Here is a 24,700-nt window from a genome sequence, read left to right on the forward strand (position 1 = left end):
CATGACCATGTATGGTCCGAGCTGACTCTTTTGCACCCTGAGTCTGCAGGACAGCCTGATTTTGTGTGGAAGTTGACTGAGGATGTTTATCCATTATTCCAACTATCCTGTGTTGCATTCTTTTGTCAGTTTTTCTCTTTCGTCAACGTCCAGGGAGATTAGCCACAGCTCCATGGGTTATAAACTTCTTGATTATATTACGCACAGTGGACAAAGGAATTTCAAGATCTCTGGAGATGGTCTTGTAACCTTGAGATTGTTCATATTTTTCTACAATTTTGCTTCTTAAGTCCTCAGACAATTCTGGGCTCCTCTTTCTCTTCTCCATGCTTGGTGTGACACACACAGGCACACAACACAAAGGCTGAGTCAACTTTTATACATTCTAACTGGCTTCAGGTGTGATTTCTAGATTGCCAGCACCTGTTAGTGCCACAGGTGAGTTTAAAAGAGCATCACATGCTGGAAATAAAATGATTTACCCACAGTTTTAAAAGGGTGCCAATAATTTTGTCCTGCCCTTTTTTGAGTTTTGCGTAAAGTTATGTAAATTTTGTCTTCAGATTTTTTGTGTTGCTCCACTGCACATAAAGGCAATAAACATGTGTATACCAAAAACATTTGTAACTGCAACAATTTCTGGGAGAAATGGTGCATTTTCTGGAAAATTCCAGGGGTGCCAATACTTTCGTCCATGACTGTATTCATTATAGAAGCAAACTCTAGAGAGCACCTCAGAAGTCCTATATGTCTTCAGCTTTTCCGTCTGATTCAGTTTGTTTGACTCCACACAAAGAGTTGAATGTTCTCTGTCAAATGTCTATCATGAAGTTAAGTGGTAGAAAATGCTGACAGAGACTATTTGAACTATGTTAAGCATCTTTACAGGAATGCTGCTATCTTTTTCATGACAGAACAAATTAAGTTTGAATGTGAAAACAGAAGAAAAACATTTTTAACGCTATGGATCAAACTTTTGATACCCTTGTGGGTTTATCTAAGATGGAGAGTATGGACGTTTACATTTTCTTCTCATTGTTCGAAACCACTGAGTAAAGCCTCGCAGTGCCAGAGTCAACTCAGACCTAAACGCCTTGTTGGAGCCCGATGTAATCCAGTTAAAACATCCATGAATACAAAAACATCTTTAATTAGTGGTGACAAATGGGGAACAAAGAGGTTTACATAAAAGCTGGTATTAAGTTTTAATTATACAGTACAGGGAAATTCCTTTGTTGGATTGAATTTTCCGGATGTTAAAGACACCTCTGCCACAATCCGGCCAGAACGGTCAAATCCTCACCGTGATCAATCATATTTCCCCTCAGAAGCCACGCTATGAATGCTGGGATTGAGCTGTGTGGATGAGGCGCACCAGAGCGGTGTCTCTGTGGGAGGAAAAGTGGCTGAGGTCCACTGGAGGCTATTTGCCTGTTTGTGGAGAGAGGAGCGTGTGGTTCAGGGCCTGGAAGTGATGCTCAACATCAGCACACTCACTGACCATGCAGAGCCGGTGTGAGAGGCGTGAGGACACAAGGAAACGTCTGGAAGGTTAAAACCAAAAACACCAGATTCACACAGCAGCCATTTACCTCTGACATCCCCACTGAAGGGAAAAGGGAAAAGCTGAAATGATTATGTAAATGAGTGCTCCGCTGCTACACCAGCGTGGTCTAAAATGATGACTAACAGCTAGGAGACAGCTTCAAAGAGCTAAATCTGTCTCAGTCTGTTAACAGCATGTCCTAACTATACCACACTACACTACCAGCTTAATTGCATTGATTACTACTGTATTACTTAGCATTGCATTTTTTCTCCCGTTTCCTCGTTCCTGTTTACCTCTCAGTCACTCGCATTGAGATGGGCGAGGAACAAGGAAAGTGGTAAATGACAAGGCACAAGGGCTGACTGACAGTCTTTCACGCGCCACAATCAACAAAACTCGCCAGCTTGTTTCACAAAGTGGAGATAGTTGTGCATAAATTATAACCATGTAAGAGTTCCACATGCTATGCTTTTTACTTTTGCTAACATGGAGGCAAAACTATTTAGCTCACAGCTGCCAAATGCATATCGATACAAAGCCTCCCACTTCAATTTAGTAGCATTAAAAATAATAGTGGCAGATAACATACTGTTAACAAGGGGAAAAAAGAGCATGACATTTTAAAAGATGCAGCATGCAAGCATCATGTCTGATGCTTGCATGCTGGTCTTGAAAATATGCAGGACTGCATGTACAACATGACCCACTGAGGTCCAGTGATCCTGATTTATGTGAGAGCTTTTACACTTTTCAGGAGTTCAAGTTTAATTGCGTCCTCTGTGTAATTAACCAAGTTAAGGTTAACAATTAAAACTAGTTCTTTGTAATACATTTACTTTGTAGTTTGTACCATCTTACTTTGCTTCCCTCTTGGCTAAAAATCTGTTAATATATTTAAAGAATTTAAGGAGGCTCTGGTAGACGGAAAATGACAACATTCTTTCTGAGTTTTTTATAGTGAAATGAAATTATACAACCAGAGAGCTCTCAGCCAAAACAGTAACACAGTGGAATGCATTGTTAATTTTGGCAGCAATTTATAATTTTAGTCTTAAATTTAGTCTTTAAATGAAAGGCATTTTAGTTTTGGTCACATTTTAGTCATGTCAATCATTTTTAGTTTTAGTAGACGAAAACTCAAAAACATTTTAGCTTAGTTTTAGTCTATAAAAAGTCCTCACATTTTACTCTTTACTTTTAGTCCAAGCATTTATTTTCTTGCCTAAATCTGGTACCAAATCATGGTAGTGTGCTCTCTGCACTCTGCCAAACCTGGGGTCCCTGCTTTCTACAGCTGAGAGGCAGAAGAGATACAGCTACATTGTTTTTTGACAGATTTACCCACAGTGGAGAAATATCACAGATTTTGAATGTCCAACGAAAAACACATTACATTTTAGTCTAGTTTAAGTCATCTTGATGAAAACTAAACTTAGTTTTTGTCAGTTTTAGTCATCACAGATCTATTTTTGTTAGTCTTAGTCTAGTTTTTGTCATGGAAAAAAACGCTGTCGACGAATATTTTTAGTCAGAGTTTTAGTCTACACACAGCTCCATCACCTGTTAATTTTTTTTGTTTTGAATTAAGAACTCTTTCTAATAAAAATGACACCTCAGAACAGAAAATTAATGTTTTGTTTTATGCTCATTTTGTATTAATAATTTTTTGCAATACAAGGAAGAACTGCATTAAAAGTGCACTTCCCCGTTCACGCTGGGAGTGGTCCCAAGTTGAGTACGTGCTCTTGCATCTTTCCTAGCGCACATGATTCTGGAAACGATTCCAGCATGACGGAGAAATGCACTTTTAAGTGCAGTCCCCCCCTCATTCTGAGCAATTTATGGATAAAAAAGTTAGTTTTCTGTTCAGTAAACGTGCCTTACAAGGTGCTGTTTTTATTTAACAAAGTCCAGAATTTTAAACAAGACAGTATTGAGAAGAAGGCTGGGCTCTCAAACATAAATGTGGGGCTCCATGTTTCAGAGGGGAGTTTGAACTTGAAACCTATGTTAGCCTCCATAAAAAGAAACAAAACTAAGAATTCTTTGTCTTTGAAAATTTTAGTATATATTTGAAAAATTGTAAGACCTCAATATAAAATATATAACATGGGAATTGTCATTTTTTAAATGAATATAGATATTTCAGTGCAAAAAATCTCCATATTGATCCTTTAAGGATCAGTATTAGGCTTGTTTTCCATCACTGTGAGAGTAGGAAGATGCTACAGTAAGTATTATCCAGCTGCTACCTCACTAAGGTAGCTTTACTACAAATGCACCTTAAATGGCAAAATAGCATGCAATCAAAAAAGTATTCTGTTAAATGTGGACCTTAATCTAATCATTATTATTGATTTACACTGGCAGCCATAGCTCAAATAACATTAGTTAACATTAGCTCCTGTCCAACATTAGTTTATGATTGAACAAATTTGGTGTTTATGGCTATGAACAACCTAAAGTGTTCTTATTGATTATGTTTCAAAGGGTAACAGAAAAATGATTGAAACACTCAGATAATATTTGATTTTTTTTCTGAGTGTGATGTCAAAGAAAAACAGCTGCTGAGTGAATGTGGTGAATGATGCTGAAGTCTCAGTAACAAAATAAAACGTTCCTTGCACAGAAGTTCAATGATGTTCACTTATCTGAGTATTCCTGTGCAAAACTACTGAGTTAAGAGGAGATGAACCTCTAATATTCCACTTATTGTCTTTGCAACCTGCTACTGAACTACTGATGTGTCCCATTAACCCTGACTGAACCATCAGGAGTTTAAAAACCCTGTCAATCAGAGAGCGACGGTGAGCGCAGAGACCTTCCGCTAGCAGGGCTGTTGCTGTAGGCGTGGGAGTTGTCCCTGTCCCTGTCCTTTTCCTTGTCCTTGCTCTCATGTTTGTGCTTATGCTTGTGTTTGTGCTTGTGCTTCTTCTTCTTCTTCTTGTGCTCATGGTGGTGGTGGTGATGGTGGTGGCCGTGCTCGCCACCGTGTTTGGAGGAGGAGGAGGTGGTCTCTTTGGAGAAGGATGGCACTGGTGTGGCAGGCATGGAGAGCATAGATTGTTCCACAGATGGAGGCTCTTTCCCTGGGACAAAACAGAGGAAAAAATTATAATTTTCATTTTATTTTTAATGGAAGTATTGTGAATGTAGATGAGGGTGTTTACCTGGTGTAGACGGTCGTTCTAAAAGGTTGAGATGATGGTGAATGAAGGCCTGACTGTCGTGTACTGTCTCCATATCAATGTCTTCATCCTCCATTGTGTTGAACTACAACAAAGCAGAGCTACATATGAAGACCTGACCATAAATCAAAATGAGTCAAAGGCTTGAGATGAGCGACAGAGAAACTCTTGACCCCAGACTGATTTTGTCAGAAGAGTTTGTTACCCTGATCTTGTAACGTCCTCCTCGTGCATCATCGTCCTGTTGCTGCAGGATCTGTCCCGGCTCTGGAGGGGAGCCCAGCGGGGTCTCAGCTTTCCTCTTCAGGCCCTGAGGAGGCTGGCCCACCCCGCAAACCCCCAATGAGATAGGATCTGGCTCTTCCTCCACCTTGAAAACAGAGATAGCTTAGCACAATGCCAGGGCCCATCAGCTTTTACTGTGTATCATCGTCTGACTGACATTATGTGCCACATGGAACAGAAGCAGAAACCAGTCATTAGTTGATACAACCCAGTTCCAAAAAAGTTGGGACAAGTGTGTAACATGTAAATAAAAATCGAATGTGATGATTTTCAAATCTCATAAATCCATAATTTTGCGCATAAACAACATATCAGACAATGTTATCGAGACATTTTATCATTTAATAAGAATATTAGCTTGGATTTTGAATTTGATGGCAGCAATACTTCTCAAAAAAGTAGTGATGAGGCAACAAAAAGGTTCTGATGAAGAACAGCTGGAGGAGTATTTTGCAGCTAATTTAGTTAAATGGCAACAGGTCAGTAGCATGACTTGGAATATCCCACCATCTACAGTCCATAATATCATCAAAAGATTCAGAGAATCTGGAGAAATGTCTGTTCACAAAAACATTTTGATCTAGTTTTAGTCCACAAAAAAATCCTCACATTTTAGTCTTTACTTTTAGTCCAAGCATTTATTCTCTTGCCTAGATCTGGTACCAGATCATAGTGGTGTGTTCTCTGCACTCTGCTAAACCTTGGGTCCCTGCTTTCTACAGCTGAGAGGCAGAATAGCTACAGCAACATTGTTTTTTGACAGATTTATCCACAGTGGAGATATATCATGGATTCTGAATGTCTGGTGAAAACTACATTACATTTTAGTCTAGTTTAAGTCATCTTGATGAAAACTAAACTTAGTTTTTGTCAGTTTTAGTCACCACACATCTATTTTTGTTAATCTTAGTTTAGTTTTGTCATGGAAAAAAAAGGCTGTCGACGAACATTTTTAGTCATAGTTTTAGTCGACGAAATTAACGCTGTGTGGCAGAGAGTAGAGCAGCTCCTCCTGCGCCACCTTTAGCTGTTAAGTAAAACTAGATCCTGCTCCTCCTTGCACATTTATGATGAAATGTTTCTAAGTTTGTTAGAGCGTACCTGCTGTGACACAATAAGAAATAACAACTGATTCATCTGCATCTTTATCTACCTGTGCTCACTCCCCCTTGATTATTCACCACTGCATGCTTCCACTCTCTGTCTCTCTTCCTCCCTCTCTTTCTGATTGTCCAACCAATGAGACTGGTTGGACAAGAGCTCAATGACCTACAAATCAAATCAACCAAGCACTTGGAGGGTGTCAACCCTGGTAAAATCAGCGTTTTAGCTGCCTGTTAACTTGTACATGGTCTGATTCTACAAAGAAAAAACATATTTTTTTCCTCACTGCTAGACTAGAAAGCATGGCTAATTGAGCTGATAAAAACAAGCTGTGAATGCTAACTAATAAGAGGAAAAGGTAGGTGAACTCACTTTAAAGTCTAGTGCAGCCTCTGGTTGCAAAAGTTTATGAAACAGATGGCTCAGCTGTCAGACACACTCATTAGCTTCCCAATAATGGGCATTTTGGACTTCCTTTTTGTTGCTGTGGTATAAAAACATGTCATTACTGTTTGACTTTTACCAGCATCACACTAAAGTTGAAAATGCTGGTATCATGACAGCCCTGGTTAGCTCTGCAGAAACCCGGGCCTAGGCTCAGATAACACTGATTCAATCTGCTGTCACACAGATCCCCTCAGAGCCAGATTTGCTCTGTGCAGTCGTTCTGGGTTGGATGGTGATGCAATGGGAATAAGGTACAGCCAAGCACTGCTGGCAGCTCTGTAGTACCCACAATTACACAGATCCAACCCAAGATAACACAGATTTGATGAGGTAGTTTCTATTTGTGTGCCATCTGAAAGTTTTATGTTACATTACTAAATCAAGCTAATTCAAACAGAGGGAAGTAGAGACCACCGAGAAGCTCACTGACATCACCATTAGCAAAGCCACCAATGAAACTGGAGCTGTTGTTGCATGACGTCTTCAGTTTGAGTGTTTGTTTGGCGTAAATTACCAGTACAACCTGGAATAAAATAACCTTTAATTAGTATTATTTCTATCTCTGCTTAGCTACCTGTCCTGCATCACTTACAGCTGCGTAGCTCATGCCGACGCCGTGGATGCCTATACTGGCAGGGGTGTCCATGACAGGGCCGACACCCAGCTCAGGCTTGATGGTGGGGTTTAGGACGGCTTTCTTCTCCTTCAGGTTAAGAACCAGTCCCAGCTCTGGCAGAGGTAGGCAGGAGGGGCGAGTCAAACCGAACAGAGTGTAGTAAAGGCTCATGGCGTCACAGCGCAGCCGCCAGTCATGGGAGGTACCTGAGAAATGGCAGGACGAGGTGGGAGGGAGATACAATAGTGATAAGAGAGGGAAACAGAGGCAGAAAGGTAAAGCCAAGGATTAGACCAAAAACAAACAAACAAACAAAAAAAAAAAAACAGAAGTGAAGTTTCAGAAGAAGAGAACTCCCTGTCACTTCTGCAGCTGGTAACAGTTCAGGCTCCAGCCACTTTCCCTCTTTATACACACATACTCCATCAAATCAACATGAGATGCTAATAGAAGGGAAGTTCGGTGCCTTTTTCTTTAAGTTTGAAACCATCATAAGTTTGCTATCACCACAAAATAGAATCATGCTGATGTTGCATAGGAGCTGAAGAATAAATGACAGTGTCATCAGCATAAAAACAGAAATTTGTGTGACAGTGGTCTCAAAACTGACCCCCGAGGAACACAGTTTCTAACCTTAAGATATTTAGAAATAAAGCCTTCAGCCAGCACACACTGCTTGATAAACCAATAGACCATTTTGTAGGCTATACTAAAGAATGGGACTTGAATAATTACATGACATGAAATGCATAACTCTAACCTGACACGCCAGATGGATTTGTTTCACACATCCATCTGGAGAACCTTCAATACTAAGCGTTTAGGAAAGGGCAGAGGATTTGAAAAAAAGCTTGGAGTGTGATTGTATGAACTTTCTGTCTGTCACATCTCTACAGGCCAATCAGAGCAACAAAACAAGTAGCATGACGTAGCCACGACAGAGATGCCTATGTGCAGCTACTGAGGAATAACGCGAACCATGGGGACTGTAGACATGTCAGTATATGACTTTTGTCATTTATGAAAAGAAAACAACTCACTGCTGTTCTTTGTTCTTCTTTAAATGAAGAAATGTTGTCAAGTTCTGATAAAACTGATGCTCTAGCAGCATCCACCTTAATGTCTTCCTCCATAATTGCACCGGCCTCTCATTGCCGCTCGCTTACATCACGACTCCTCTGTGCCTGAAAGTGCTGCCCCTTGTCGCTGATTGGTCCTGTAACTTTCTAACCGGGCCGAAACAGTTCAGACGGGAGCTTTGCAAGATGGATTCACCAGTGAGAAACAAGGAAATGGTCGTATCCATCTGCTTTGCAAGGTTATAACAACTCTGCTGCTGCTGCAAAAAAGTTTTAAACTGGTATTTCGACACAAATTTCAGGTTCAAGAAATAATGCACCCTCTGCAGTTTGAAAATTGCAGCATTGCAATTTAATCTAATTTTTGATTAATTGCCCAGCCCTAGATACAGTATCCTTTCTTGTATAGTCATTGTAATTGTAAGGTTTAGTTAAAAGGCAAGGTCAAGGCAGACCTGGACTCAGCCTTGCACTATTTGAGAACCACTGGTCTACCCTTTCATTCAGCTTATCAGTGATTGGTAAAATTAAAAAGAGATAAAGATGATCAACAAAATGCTGACGATCAGCCCACACAATTGATTGACCCCTTGAAAATGTATCTATAAATCTTGATAGCTTAGTATAGTATATGGTCAAGCCTAAAACATAGCTAGATTTAGATAGGTACAAATACAACAAAGGCCATTCTGCCCCTCAGCGTTTGTGTGTGACCATTTCGAATGAGCACCAATTTTACCCATGAACATGTTTAGGTTAGGAACCTCTTTTAAAGAGCATCCTAGAGCCATTAATCCTAATCCACATAATGCATTCTCATTGAGGCAAACAGAGCAAATGCATTCCTCATTGAAGGACTAATTTTCATGGCAATGCATGGAAATGTATGAAGGAGTATTACAACAAGGCAAAGAGGAAAATGAAAGTAAGTCAAAAAATAAATAAAATTAAACTATCATATTGTATTAGTATTGCTGTTAAACAGCAAAAAAATGAATCTAAGGTCAGTTGTACTTTTCTTATAACTTGGACTGATGAAGACTATGTTCCTGCTTCCTCCTTTTGTTCTGATGCCTGGCCCTGGTGTCCTGTTGGTGGTGTTTTGTTAAGAGCTGCAGAGAATTAAACTCTAAATAGTGCTGAAGCTGACAATCCAACAGCTCGGCGCCGAACGTCGTGGGGGTGGACTGTGGCTTTTTGAAGAAAGTTGAAATAGATGAGTCTAACAGCAGCAGAGTTTATGTTCTTTCAGCACTGACCTTCAGCCGCTGAAACATCATCCTGTGTGCGAGTGTGTGTGTTTAACACGTGGGGGGCTGTGGCTTCTGGGGGGAGAGGAATAAAACAACTAACACACTCTCATAACACAGCATTTAAAGGTTAGCACACTCTGGTCACTGTGTATTTAAACTGGCAGCGTGGACAGGCTGTCCAGCAGCCACACACACTGACTGGCCTTTCAAAAGTCAAATTCACTGGAAATAACGATTACTGCTAGTTTTCCTCCAGAAGAGTTACAAGTCAATAAATTAATAACATGTTGCAAAAAGAGGCCGATTGTCTGGAGGAATATAGAATTGTGAACATATAGTGTTATTTGGGTTTTGAGGTGGCAGATATTTGGATTGGCAGAGTGAAGCGTTACGGCCAGGCTGAAAGACGTACAGGACCCCCAGGAAGAGAGAGAAATAACGAAACCCGAGGAAACAATAGAAGGCAGGAGCATGCATGTATGTAATACAGCCTTAGTACCAAAGAGGAGACCTTAGCCTTTCAGCTGATGACTTAAAGAAATGATCTGACAGGATAAATATAAAAACAGAGGGGGAATATTACATCTGAAACACATTCTAAGCAGCTTTACTATGAAAGAATGTGCAACCTCCCCCAGATATTTTCAGGTAAATCAGATCTGGCTGTTCAAGCTTAAACTAATCGTTTCTATTTCTCCTACATCAGCCTATATGAGTCTCATGTTCCACCTCTAAGGCAAATAAGTTGCAGCATACCAAGAGGGCTGGCTCTCAGCCCGACATTAAAATATTTCCAGCTGACAAAGAGCCACCTGAAATTTTGTAATCCAAGTCACACAATCTGTTTTTAGTGCGTCTCCATGAGGATAAAAAGCTTTATGGTGTATTCCTGTGTGACAGGTTTCATCCAGCAAAGTCCACAATGTGCAGTTTCTGTGCAGCTGTGTAGCCCTTTCAGTACCATCTGTTTTCACCATGAGGAGGTTATAATCCTACTAGCTAACGGTACAGTAGCTGAGCTCTCAGCTTTCGGTAACAGTGACTGTGTTAACATGGACTTTAGTGTCCTGGTTTCTGTTTGTGCATGCAAACATTTTCAGAAACCAGGATATGCCGGTATTCCGGTTTTGAGAATCCTGGTTTTGCTTCCTGGGAAGCTCCAGGAGAAAACAGGATACTGTCACATGTATATGCTGTATCCCGTTTTCCTACAGCTGCAGGCTACCTGCACAGGTGCTACTTTGATTAAACTGTTCATATCACTTCAGACACTTTGAAATATGTTGGACGTGTGGCAGAGGGACAGAGAAAGTGACAACCAGGCTGCTGTTTCCATTTCATGGATGAATTTTCACAAAAAGAAGGAGAAAAGCTGTTAAAAATGTGGATATCAAAAATTATTCATGCTATGATAAGGCACGCTGCATCAGTGTTATCTTTTAAGTCACTTCTTAAAACTCATTTTATCAGCTTGCTTTTATGTGATGTTGTCTTCTGTTTTTACTGTGTCTTCCCTCTTCCTGGCAGTTTTCTCTCTTAAATTTTCTTCTTCTTCCACAAATTTTACCCTAAAACTTAAATGTCTGCTCTTCTCTTTTAATGTATTTTATGCCTGGTTTGATTCTGATTGCTACTGTTTATCTACACTTCTCCTATTTGACTTCAGATTATTTTACCCTTCCCTCTGCTCTTATTGTTTTTACCTCTTTTTGTTGCTGTGTCCATTCTTTCTCATTATTATGATTTTGATTATTATTCTAACTGATATCTTATTGCTTCTAGCTTTCTAATTTTGTTTTATGACTAATTAATCGCTACATGTTTTAGTTGTTTTATTCTGTTCTTACGTTTCCTCGGTGCGCATGTTCCTGTGTATAAGGGATCCATTATATACAACGCATCTTCCATGGTATGGACTACAGAGTGGGGAAGAAGGTCGGGATACTGGGTGAGGGGGGCTTGAACTAATGTATTTTTCTTTAAATAGTATGTTGTGTGTAAAGCACTTTGTGCTACTTGCATTGTATGAAAAGTGCTATATAAATAAAGACTGATTGATTGATTGATTACTGCTCTGTGTTTTATTCCTTTCTGTCTCTTCCTAATATTGTAGATGCTCTTACATCTCTGTCCTTTGCTCTCTTTTTATGTTGGGTTCCTGTGTTGCATGGATTGGTCTACGTTATTCTGGGTTTTTATACTTTTATTCTTGGTCATCTTGGTCTTTTATTCTGGAATTTTACATACCTAGTTTTTATGATGTCTTCTTAACTTGACATGTTTTTGAGCTTTGTCTACCAGGATGATTATAATGTTGGGGTGATGTTTTCATGGGTTCTTCTGTTGTTGGGGTTTTGTCCTTCCTGTTGTATTCTTTCCCTGTGTTATGATACTCTGTCTTAATTGTGATTCTGTTTATTGTCAAAGCAACATATTTTTTAAAAAGGTGCTCTACAAATAAAGTTATTATTATTATTATTATTATCATTATAATCATTATTATTATTATAAATGGTGGGGTCATATATCATACCTAAAATAGCACAATAACAGCCTATGTTTGTGTGTTTGTTTCACCTGAATTCATGAGCTTCCAGAGCTGGTCAACCAGCGCTTCATTGCACAGAGCTGAGTCTGACGTCTTGGTGAAGGGTGGATTCTTAGAGAGCATGCCCAGAATCTTATGTCTGATAGGAAAGAGAAAGAAAAAAGATAATCCACATGCTTCTCTGTGTGTCAGACCGTGGTCAAATGCAGAGATCAAGTCAGCTGCCTGCCGGTATTGTTCATTTGGACAAATCAAAACTTTCTGCATAAGGGTAGGCTGATACTTTTGCAAGTGTATGAATTGTTTATAAAAAGTATTGTAATATTTTATCTGCGTTTCATCATGGATAATAAAATAATGTATTGCAGAACTGGAAAACATCTGTTACCTGCCTTCATATAAAATGAGGTAATAAGAGTGTTGGATGTTAGCGTACCGGACATAATGAGTCGGGTCATTCTGGACCATGTTAAGAAGCCACTGCAGCTCGATGGAACTTCTTTCAACTGTAGGACAAAAAAAGAGACACAAAACAGTAAACTTAAGTTTAAAGCAGGGGTGCACCACTCGATCGGCCAAAATCTGAATCAGCGCCGATTTCCTTAATTTTGAGGGATTAGTGATCGGCCGATGCTTAGGTAAGATCAGTGGATAAGATCGGTTTCATATGTACAGTCATGGACAAAAATATTGGCACCCCTGGAATTTTTCCAGAAAAAACATCATTTCTCCCAGAAATTGTTGCAATCAACAAATGTTTTCGGTATACATGCGTTTATTGCCTTGATGTGCATTGGAACAACACAAAAACTCAGAAGAAAAAAGACAAAATTGACATAATTTTACACAAAACTCAAAAAATGGGCTGGACAAAATTATTGGCACCCTCAACTTAAAATTTGGTTGCACAACCTCGGAAAAAATAACTGAAACCAATCGCTTCGTATAACCATCAACAAGCTTCTTACACCTCTCAACTGGAATTCTGGACTACTCATTTTGCAAACTGCTCCAGGTCTCTCAGATTTGAAGGGTGCTTCTAGTAACAGCAGTTTTGAGATCTCTCCATAGGTGTTCAATGGGATTTAGATCCGGACTCATTGCTGGCCACTTCAGAACTCTCCAGCGCTTTGTCTCCAACCATTTCTTGGTGCTTTTTGAGCTACGTTTCGGGTCGCAGTCCTGCTGGATCACCCATGACCTCCTTGGTCATGGGTGATCCATGGTGATCCATGGGTGATTCCTTGCACACAGTCAAGGCACCCAGTGCCAGAGGCAACAAAATAACCCCAAAACATCCTTGAACCTCCACCATGTTTGACCGTAGGTACTGTGTTCTTTTCTTTGTAGGCCTCATTCCATTTTCTGTAAACAATAAAATGACGTGCTTTTCCAAAAAGCTCTACCTTATCTGTCCACAAAATGTTCTCCCAGAAGGATTGAGGCTTAATCAGGTACATTTTTGCAAACTCCAGTCTGGCTTTTTTATGTCTCTTTGTCAGCAGTGGGGTCTCCTGCCATAGCACTTCATCTCATTCAGATTTGGACATATGGTCTGAGCTGACACTTTTGCACCCTGAGTCTGCAGGACAGCCTGAATTTGTGTGGAAGTTGACTGAGGATGTTTATACACCATTCCAACTATCCTGCGTTGCATTCTTTTGTCATTTCTTCTCTTCCGTCCACGTCTAGGGAGATTAGCCACAGTTCCATGGGTTATAAACTTCTTGATTATATTACGCACAGTGGACAAAGGAATTTCAAGATCTCTGGAGATGGTCCTGAAACCTTGAGATTGTTCATATTTTTCCACAATTTTGCTTCTTAAGTCCTCAGACGATTCTCAGCTCTTCTTTCTCTTCTCCATGCTTGGTGTGACACACACAGGCACACAATACAAAGGTTGAGTCAACTTTTATACATTCTAACTGGCTTCAGGTGTGATTTCTAGATTGCCAGCACCTGTTACTGCCACAGGTAAGTTTAAATGAGCATCACATGCTTGTAATAAAATGATTTACCCACAGTTTTAAAAGGGTGCCAATAATTTTGTCCAGCCCATTTTTTGAGTTTTGTGTAAAATTATGTCAATTTTGTCTTTTTTCTTCAGATTTTTTGTGTTGTTCCAATGCACATGAAGGAAATAAACATGTAAATACCAAAAACATTTGTAATTGCAACAATTTCTGGGAGAAATGGTGTATTTTCTGGAAAAATTCCAGGGGTGCCAATATTTTCGTCCATGACTGTACCTCTACCTACTAAAATGTGAAAAACGAAAGACTAAAGTAACTGATATAATTTAGTAGTTTGGACAGCAATGCTCTAAACTTTTCATTTATATTTGAGAGAACTACCTCATGTGCAGTTAAAACAACAAGTTTGTATTGTTTCACAGGTATTGTTCAATGTTTTTTGTTTAAAGAGATATCAATGTGAGAGACATCTTAAGGTTGTTCCAAAAATCCAAATATCTACTCATCCATTATCTCTTCCACTTATCCCATTCAGGGTGGCCAGGGACTGGAGCCAATCCCTCCTGTCATTGGACGACAGAAGCAGGGTGGGCTGACATGTAGAGATGACCAGCCAGCCATGCCCACACTCACTCTCATGGGTAATTTTAAAGTCCCTAATCAACCTAGTGAGCATGCCTTTGAACTGCGTGAGGACGCTGCAGAACCCAAAGAGAACAAACACTAGGAAAACATGCAAGCTTCACACAGAGAGGCTCATCTAGGAATCAAACCAGGTGCCTTGTTGCTGTAAAGCATCCGGCCTAACCACTGTGCCACTGTGGTTAGGTTGGGTTAGGTTAGGTTATGTACACTGATGGCTGAGGTTGAAATGTGGTCTGTGGCTCCTTTCCTGCATGTCATTCCCATATCGCTCAACCCTGTTTCCAGATCTATCTGGTGTCTTCCTCTTTGAATGAAGGCATAAAAAGCCCCAAAATAAACCTGACAGAAATTATTGTGATCCCATAAGTATTAACCAAAATTGACAAACAGCGTTTTGATTACCTAAATGAATTTTTCCAGTCAGTATCTAGACAATTGACTGTTTAACATTTGTCATGTTGATGCAGCAGGCAGAGTCACCATATGTACAAGTGCCACCTGTTGTTCACCACTTACAGCCGTACTGTATTATCATTTTCGTGTTTTAATGTGAATATAACAAGAGTAAATTTTTGTTTGCTTAAAAGTTCAAAATGCTTCACATTTCAATAAAAATTTTCTGTGATAATACGTTAAAAATCTGTTATCTAAACATTGTTGCACAGTTAGGGGCAGCAAGTGTCATAAACTTCCTATTCAAGTACAGACAGTTGTTATTCACACCCCTACTCTGATGTCTTTGAGCTAGATAAGCTTCACGCAAATGCCAGAGACACTAAAAAGAACAACACCGGCTTAATGTGCCTGAGGCAACAGTGGCCTGGTGGTTTTGTCCAAGCCCCACATTTGCAGAGGCTGATGGCTTCAAGGTTCATAGCAGCATATGGCTCCATTCCCCGTCTCTTTCTCTCCCCCAGTGACCCAATGTGCTGCCTTGAGTGAAAGCATGGAAATCCTTAAAATAAATCTGAAGAAAAGAGAGCCTTACCTCTGGTATAATCGACCAGAGCCTCCAGTGCAGCAATGCGGACATCTACAAAGTGTCCGTACTCTGCATACGACTTGAAGAGTGATGAGTCACTGGGGATATGGCCGTTCTTCTGAAGCTGACGGATCGCTCTTAAACAACTGCAAGAAGAAAGAGGAGAGTAACATATGAAAAAAGGAAAAGGTGTTCTAGTGTGTGTGAAATTGTTGCAAAAGTCTCAGACTAATAAACAACAACACGCATTTTCTTTGTCGAAATCGTCACAAGGTTCTCTTTAAAAATGAAAATGCTTTTAGCAAATCTTGTGCCAAACTCAATTCTTATTTCTACAGCTCAGTTGCTGTGCAGACTGTCTTTTGGTGTCTTGCATATCAGCTAAGACTGGTTTATTAGTTAACTTTTGGTGACCATTCATAATAAGGACCCTAAAAGGTCATTTCCAAGAAAACACGACATTCCTATTGTTGAAGATATGTGAAAGAGTCCTGATAACTGGTTCTTTTCTTTGCAGCAATGTGAAGCAGTTCATTTTTTCAGATTATATTGTTGCGTAATGAAAACATTGCAGCATATAAAGATAAACATTCTCTTCTCCTAACCTGACAGTGATGGTGTTTCTGAAGCTGGGCAACAGTTTCTCCATGTTGAGGAATCGTGTGATCTCCTCCAGGATGAGACGCACGTCAGCATTTAGATTGTCTACTGTCCGCACCTCGTTGTTGATGCTGATGGCTGGGGTCAGAGAGTTGGTGAGCGCTTCGATCAGTTCTGCACGGTAGTAGTTATCTGAAAACTGCAGAAAAGATGCAGAAAAGAGAATGGATAATTATCACTTAAGACAAAACCACAACAAAAACATCTGTAAAGAGTGTGAACATGAGTCTTTACTTTGTTTTTTCTGTTGTCGTTGTACTTGATGAGGTCAAGGATGAAGTTTAGGACATCTTTGGGACAGAGGTTCTGCACATCCCTGAGTAACGCCATGGCAACGGGCATCGTCTATAACGTATGGAGGATGAGACACGTAATTTGGAAGATATGTTCTACATTTGAAGAGGAGGCACAACTAGCAGCTGCTTACTTACATTCAATAGCAGCAAATTTCTGAAATACAAAAAAACTGTACAGGAGTGATGAAAAGTTTAGGAAAAGCGGTCAAAAGCACATCTTATAAAGGACAGGTGATAACATTTATTTACTGTCTTTACCTTTTGCAGGAAGTAGCTCTGGAAGTTGATGAAGTTGTTGGTCTTGACGATGTTGGGGCAGCTCTTACAGCAGAACATTCGTGTAAACAGGGACTTCATGGCTGGCGGACCCTGCCATGTGCTCACCATGGAATTGGCAATCTGAAAAAGAAGCACCTATGGTTATCCCCCAAGTGCTGGAGTGCTGTTCAAGTCACTACATGTGAATGAGAAAACATCTGACAGCTTCCACCTAAAATCCACACAGGCTCACCAAAACTGGACAAATATGGCACGTTCAAAGTCCCTTAAACTGTCTTTCTTTCTCATTCTAAAGCTCAGTTTGTACTTCAGCAGATTGTTTTGACCTCATAGAGATTTCTTTTTCCATTTAAACAGTATTAGACGCCTGGCTATAGAAGACTTCTAAAAGCTACTACAATATTTTCCAGAGTTCTTAAAGAGTTCTTCTTCCTCTCCAGAGTTCCACTGGTTATACTGACTATTGCAGTTATTGGGGAGGGGTCCACAGGCTGCTCTAAAATGTCTGAGAATAGTTTGAAAATCAAATGCCAGAAATTAGATAAAAATAGGCAAAACAAAACATGTATGACAGGGTGGCTGATGTTTGATAACATCTGTCACATATACAGATATCAAGGTCTGTGCTGGAAAAAAAAAAGCTGCTAATTTTACTATTGACCAATGAAGACGGGGAACAACCTTGAACTGAATTAATAACTTGGGCTGTCAAAGCTGAATCACATAAATTATGTTAAACTATGATCCACAATTAGTGCAATTAATTGCTGCTTCATTTTCACCTTTGACAAACTTTGGTTGAGCCACATCAGCATTTCCCTGCAGCCACAGCGATGGTGAGTTAAGTCCACCACTGCTCCTTAATGGCTCATGTCAGTGTTAGAGAGTAGAGATGTCAAATGAACCATTTATTATCAAACGTGCTCTCTTTTACTGTTAACATATTTCCTTTTTAGAACAAAATACTCTTATTTTTCTGTAGTGAAGTTCACTTTAAAATCTTCAATGCAGGTCTGGAAGTTAGTCACCATTAGGACGGCCACACACTAGACAATTTTTCAATTTGAAATGATTTCAAAAATGTGGGAGACAATTTAAAATGATCAGTCTTTAATCCTCTGAACGCACACACTAGACAACTCATCCAGACAGATCACTGGAGACCACACCCTGCTGATCTGCCAGTGACTTCTTGTGATCACAAGACCTCAGAAACAAAACGACGTCTGTCAATACCCCCTCCTGTTCCTCCACATAAGGCTGCCCTAGCATGTGTTACAGGTGCAGCAAAAATCATAAAACAAGGGAAAGACTCAGGATGACAATCCTGGCTAGAATGAAGCTACAGTTGAAAGTCTGAAAGTATGCATGATCTGGCTGGTGATGCTGCCCTGTCTGTTTGCTTTCATTGGTTTTTGTGGGTACTCCGTCAGAGGCACTACGACCTAGAACCGTAAATATCAAACATGTTTGATATTTATGGTTCGGGGTCTGGGAGGCTATGACACGATTTGGAGCAGTATAGCAACCGTGTTGACACCACAAACTTGAGGATTATTCAGACAGATTATCGTTTGCGACAGGCTCCACTCAGGATATGCCACAATCGTCGAGGGAGGCAAATCTTGCCACGATTTAGGCTTAAAATCCTGTAGTGTGTGGCCGGCCGTAGTTTAAATAATCCCAAATGACAAAAATAGATTTAAATGCAAAATAGTTCAATTACAGGATGCAACAACAAGGGTGCGATTAATCACAATTAACTACAGAAATCCTGTTTTAATTGCAATTAAAAATCTAATCTGTTGACAGCCCTAATAATAACGTGTCGCAGACAGATTAAGAATGTATCTGTTCAAAAGCTTTCCTCCAGGTTTCATCGCTAAGTTCTATTCCTAATTCTTCTTCCCACTGCAACATCAGTGAAGTCAAGGAGTCCAAGAATGTAATAAAGAAAATATTTTACCATTAGAACCCTTGGAAACTGGGTTTAGAATCAGAATGGAGTCCATAAGAGGACAGGATGATTGTAATGGGAAGGAACAAAGATGCTGTGAAGCTGCGAATTTGGAAGAATATGAAAAAGTGGGAGCGTTGGATGTTAATTTAGGCATTAATTTATATGAAAGTGCTGTAAATAACACTTTTATATCAAAAATTTGTCTTTGGTAATTTTACTCAAGTGAGGAACCAGAGCACTTGTACAACTGGTTACCACACACATGGACTGTAGTGTAGACCTTTGCTGCTATCCTAAACATTCATCTTTAGTTATTAGGAATAATGAAGTTCCCAAGTTTTTTAACAAGAAGATTAGATTCCATCACTTGCTGTAAATCTACAATTTTTATTACTTGTTTGGCTCATTTTTATTGTAAATGTAGTTTGGATTCAAATCTATACTACTGCTCAAAAGTTTGGGGTCACTGTGATTTTTTCTTGTTTTCCATGGAAAACTCATGAAATCAGTCTGATTAGGAAATACATCAAAAGAACTGGGCATGCTGACATTGTCAGAGTTAGAAATAATGATTTGAATGAAAAATGTTCTTTAAACTTTGCCTTTATAGAAAAAAAAACACTGTTTGCAGCAATTACAGCCGTGAAGACCTTAGGCATTCTAGCTGTCAGGTTTTTAAGGTAATCTGATGAGATTTGGATTGGCTTCATGGAGTCTTCCTTCGTACCATATGGTTCAGCTGCTCCCGCAACAGCTCAGTAGGGTTCAGATCTGAAGACTGTGCTGGCCACTCCATTACAGTCAGAATTCTGGCTGTCTGCTTATTCTTTAAATATTCTTTTGGAGACATTTTGGAGGTGTTTTGGGTCATTATCCTGTTGTAGGATAAAATTGGCCTGAAGCAAGTGCTGTCCACAGGGTATGGCATGATATTGCAAAATCTTGTGTTGGGTTGGGCAATTTATTGCAAATTAGGTTAAATCCCAATATGGCCTGCTGCAATTTTCAAATCACAGACAGTGCAATATTTCTTCACATAAAAAAAAAAAAAAAAAAAGTTTAATGCATTTTTGTTTTGCAACAGTGGCAGATTTTGTTCTACACATCATGCAAACAGTCTTTTTTTTAGAATTTTTACAGACGTCCTTTTCTTGTTTATGTATATTTCTTTCTTAATCAAAACAAGAATAAAGTAAAAATCCCCTTCAATATGGCAATTGATAGCACATTTAAAATTAGAACAAAAATCGCAATACTTTTTTTTTTTTTTTTCAAAATTGTTTATCCCCATTTTTTAATCCAATATAGTACAGGTTATAATATAGAATTCGTTTTTGCTTGTGTTAAATGAACACATAAGATGAGGAAACTAAAAATAACTGCATATTAAATCACAATCGCAATATTGGGGAAAAAAATCGCAATATGATTATTTTTGCAAATCGTTCAGCCCTAATATTGTGATAGCTTTCCTTCCCCAAGGTCCCTTCCACTCTTTAAAAATCTCCTATTCTACCACCCCCAAAGCCCCCAGACCATCACGCTGCTTCCACCTCTCTGACTGATGGGTTTAAACACTGTTCTTGCATTTTTCCATTTATTTTGTGTCTCACAAATGTTCTTCTGTTTGATCCAAAGACTTCAAACTTGGACTCATCTGTGCATAACACCTTCTACTGGTCTTCCAGTGTCCAGTCTTTCTGCTTCCTTATTAGTAAAATGGTTTGTAGCTGTGCAGCATGATTAACTTAGATTAGCAGCCATACAGGAGATTGATGCAGAGGACTGACAGTTGATGATAACTGTTTTTCTTTGGAAAACAAAGAAATTTGCCAGTGATCCCAAACTTCTGAGCGGGAGTTTATGTTATTGTTCCCATAACTAAATAATCTAAATAATAAATGTGAGTATTGGTCCTGAGGAAAAAAAACAAACAAAAAGTATAGGTCAACTCCCAGTGTGGAATGTTAAATGTACACTGAGGTAGGCGCTGCAGTTATTCTTGAGACAAACCTCCTGGCACATCAACAACCGCTGTACAACAATGTCCTTTCTGTTCATTATAATTTTTGTGGTGAGAGCAGAACTACAAAGTAAAAGCCAAACGTACACATGAGAAGCACATGAGGTTTCCACAGGTATGAAGCTCAGAGGCTCCAGCGGTCTTTGGGTTTAACAGGATATTGGGGAATTTATGTTAATGTGTAATATGGGGCCAAGGGTCACTGGCACAGGATGTTGTCATTTGGTTAAGTAAATAAAGGGGGGAATAGATACAGCAATGTTTCTGTATGTGCGTGCACACACATTAAAGCACACATCTGTATTTTTAGTGTGTCAGAGTTTTTAACACGTGAATGCATTTGCCAGTTTTACTCGTTAGAGCCCCGGGCTGTTATTTCGTCTTTCTTCCCACATTTTCTACCAAAAACAAGCAGGAAAATGCCACCCTGACCAATCATGATGCAGCCAAGTCCATCTGAGGGTTAAAGTCAGTCATAATTTACTTTGTGGTCGGTGTGGGAATGTAAGTCTCTGTGTGTATGTGTGTTTACATGTGTGACAATACGTATGCGAGTGTAGACTTTAAACCAAAGGCCATTATGATGGAGTCTGTTGGGGGCTCTGTGGCCAAACACAGCGACTTAATGAAAGAAGTGAAGTGCTGCCATCTCAGCCTCCACTCAGTTTATCATGCTGGAAAAATATTGGTTCAGGTGGAACCCGGATGGCGGAAATCTAGTGGGGTTAAAGTTGGAAGAGACCAAATCCAGAGAATAGAGAATTTCCTGCAGCCACAGAATAGGATTATTTAGTGGAGCGAGCTTCAGAGCAGAAAGAGTTAAACTGGTGGGTGGCCTTTGCTGGCAGGGAACATGCATGTTGTTTTCAGTCTCACCTTTCATAAAGCTGGTTGAATTTACTTAAACTTTTTAACCAAAATAAGTCAACAAAACGAGACAGATGAAAAAGATGAAAACATCTTGTATTACAAATAACAGCTTTGTCTTTTAAAGAAATCCAAACAGAGCAGCTGCATGCCTGTTTCAGTCTGTGAAGGAAGAAACTGAGCCACTTTTGTTTCACTCCCATTTCCCATACTTACCTTTCTTCCCTCCTCTCCTCCCCCTCACCATTTCCTTTCATCTACAAATCATTTCCCATTTTTCTCTTCGTCTCTCTCCCCTCCCCCTCTACTCATTCATTCTGTTTTCTATCTGCTCCATTTAAGACTTTTCTGCCATTTAATGTTCATAACTTCCAGAGTAAATTATAGGTGTGAAGATTAAACCGAACATGACCGGATTGTTTTCAAATATAGCGCTCCACACCACAGACCCACTAAACCACATTCCTGTGACCTCTGACACATCTGATGAGTTTAAACTGAGCAGCAAAAACTGCACCAGGCCTGAAATTTAAAACCATACGTATAGGATGGCCCAGTTTCAACACCAAACAGTGTTAATCCCTCAGTTTTCTTTTAGTGGAAATTAGCCCCAGTTAGACTTTTACCATTTAGGTGCCATGTGACATTGGTAAACAGCATTACTGCAGTATTTTATTTTGTTTTTGCAGGTCAGTGGCAGTGTGCTCATTACAGCTGCTGCCAGCTATCTCCTTCTACACTCAGTGCATTTATATGTTTTCAACAAGGTGCATTTTCTGTATGTTTACATGTAAAATACATGTAAGCCATGTTCACTGCTGTGTTAATCACCTTTTCCTCTAACAACATTCTGTAAACACCTGGGGACTGAGGACACTAATTGTTGAAAGTAGGGTTGTTCTGATTCCGATAGCAGTATCGGAAATATGTCTGATAATGCTTTAAATGCAGGTATTGGTATCGGCGAGTACATGAGTTTATGCACCAATCTGATACTGTTTGGTTTAGCTATATATCTTGCTTCATTTAGCCATGCTGACTGTTAGCGCTGTAACAGTACTCTAACTGTACGTAGACCATGCAGGGCCTACTGCTTTAAAGCAGTGAAGAAGAACCAAAGGACCCACTGCAGCAGAAGCAGAGAACAATGGCTGTGTGACAGTTTTTCTCTGAATGTGATCGTTAAAATGCCTTCAGACCGGGGCTGTCGTACACGACAAGAAGTGACACCGTTTATCAAAAGCTAAATAACTTTTGAACCATAAATCGCTGCCTCTTACTTGTTTTTCCTCTTGAAGCTAGCCGCCCGCTGTGCTTTCCGTTTGACGCTATTGATGTCTTTGAATCTCTTGCGGCAGCATTTCAGTGAGACACTCGTGTGACTTTTGGGGACTTAAATGATTAGACCCACACCAATAAACGCAACATTGAACATCTTTTTTTATCCATTTAATTGAATTACGATTGTTTATTACCACTAGCTCAAATGCTAACGCGAATGCTAACCCACATTTTATGCACTCTATGAGGGTCTTTCAGCCAATAGAAGGCTGTTTTATAATCACATCATGCTGCCCAGATAGGGCACGATATAGAGATAGAGAGAGCCTGTGATGCAGCCCTCTGTATTATTGTTATATTAATATTTAGCAGTAAAACCCAATAATCAGCAGAAAAACAACTTTAGGATCACAGAGATGCTGTACATTATGATTCTGTTTGTTGAGTCAAATTTAAAATAATTTGCTTCTCTGCACAGTCAGTCCAGAAAGTTCATACTGGTATCGGGTCAGTACTCGGTATCAGCTGATACTCAACACCTTGGCATCAGAATCGTATCAGGAAGGAAAAAGTAGTATCGGAAGATCCCTAGTTGAAAGAAAAGTTCTTGTCCATTTTTACTTCATAATGCAGCAGACATATACAACTGGAGACAGGTCTGGACTGCATGCACAAGTACAGTGGTTCCCAATGTGGGGGCTGGGACCCCTGCAGGGGTCATGAGACACAGAAGGGGAGTCGCAGTATGCTGATACAGTACAGATACGAATTTTAAATGATTTTAGCTGTGATTTTTAACCATTATTGTAAACAGTATACTTGAAATTAGTTCAATTTAAAATCAAACCACAGTTGTAAAGAAAGATGTGTGTTTTAAGGTTAGTAATGTGTCTAAAAACCACCTAAAATGTACTTGCACATGATGCTTTGTGCAACACTGTACACTTTTACCACCTCCAGAGACGGTGGGGTCCCCAGTATCTGGCGCATCTGGTTATTTTGGGGGTCACAGGCTGATAAGTTTGGAAACCCCTGGGCTCGTAAAGGACCTGCCCTCTTTCACTGTGAAGCCATGCTGTTGTAACTTGTGCAGACTGCAGAATGTGCCTTTGCACTGTCTAGCTGAGATTATCAGGGATGTCCCTGAAAAATATGTTGTCTGGGTAGAAGCATAAGTTGCTCCAAAACCTGCATTTAGCTCTCGGCATTAATGTGTCCTAATAGATATACAATAGGTTAGTCTCACCAAGCAGTCCATTTCTGTAAGGCATGCGTTTATCTGTGTGTGCATCACCAAAAGTTGAAAAGGGTCCCAAATAACCAACCCTTCTGCAGAGGTGCCTGTTTTTATCTATATGACCCTGAAAGGTAAAGCTACACACCAAATGGACATGTTGCAGTTCACTGATTGGATAAAAGAATTGTCATTTAAACATAAACATGGACCCCACCGTGTTTAAATATTCAATGGATTCTGAAGTAAGACTATTATCAGGGTGATATTTTCAGTATAATACTACCCCATGGATGACCTCAGAGCTGCAGGTCTTCCAGGTGATTGTTGATGACAGGGAGCTGCAGAGGGAAAAGGACGACAAGCTGGAACAAGCTGGTGGCATAGCCTTGCTTAAGTTTACCATACCAAACCAAACAAAACTTTAA

General features: G+C 39.7%; 1 protein-coding gene across 1 annotated transcript in view; it reads right to left on the reverse strand.

Moving 5' to 3' along the window:
• Positions 1–3,017: 3,017 nt before the first annotated feature.
• Positions 3,018–24,700, reverse strand: part of taf2 (TAF2 RNA polymerase II, TATA box binding protein (TBP)-associated factor) — a 47,818-nt gene continuing 26,135 nt past the window's right edge. Inside the window, exons 19-28 of the mRNA XM_041792421.1 lie at positions 16,887–17,027; positions 16,567–16,677; positions 16,278–16,471; positions 15,679–15,818; positions 12,506–12,575; positions 12,099–12,208; positions 7,166–7,395; positions 4,943–5,107; positions 4,720–4,822; positions 3,018–4,638 (exon numbers count right to left, since the gene is read on the reverse strand). Coding sequence (XP_041648355.1) covers positions 4,340–4,638; positions 4,720–4,822; positions 4,943–5,107; positions 7,166–7,395; positions 12,099–12,208; positions 12,506–12,575; positions 15,679–15,818; positions 16,278–16,471; positions 16,567–16,677; positions 16,887–17,027 — 1,563 coding nt within the window. The 3' untranslated portion in view covers positions 3,018–4,339. The remainder of the gene's footprint in view (positions 4,639–4,719; positions 4,823–4,942; positions 5,108–7,165; positions 7,396–12,098; positions 12,209–12,505; positions 12,576–15,678; positions 15,819–16,277; positions 16,472–16,566; positions 16,678–16,886; positions 17,028–24,700) is intronic.

This window comes from Cheilinus undulatus, linkage group 8 (assembly GCF_018320785.1).
Source record: "Cheilinus undulatus linkage group 8, ASM1832078v1, whole genome shotgun sequence".
NCBI classification, from domain to species: Eukaryota; Metazoa; Chordata; class Actinopteri; order Labriformes; family Labridae; genus Cheilinus; species Cheilinus undulatus.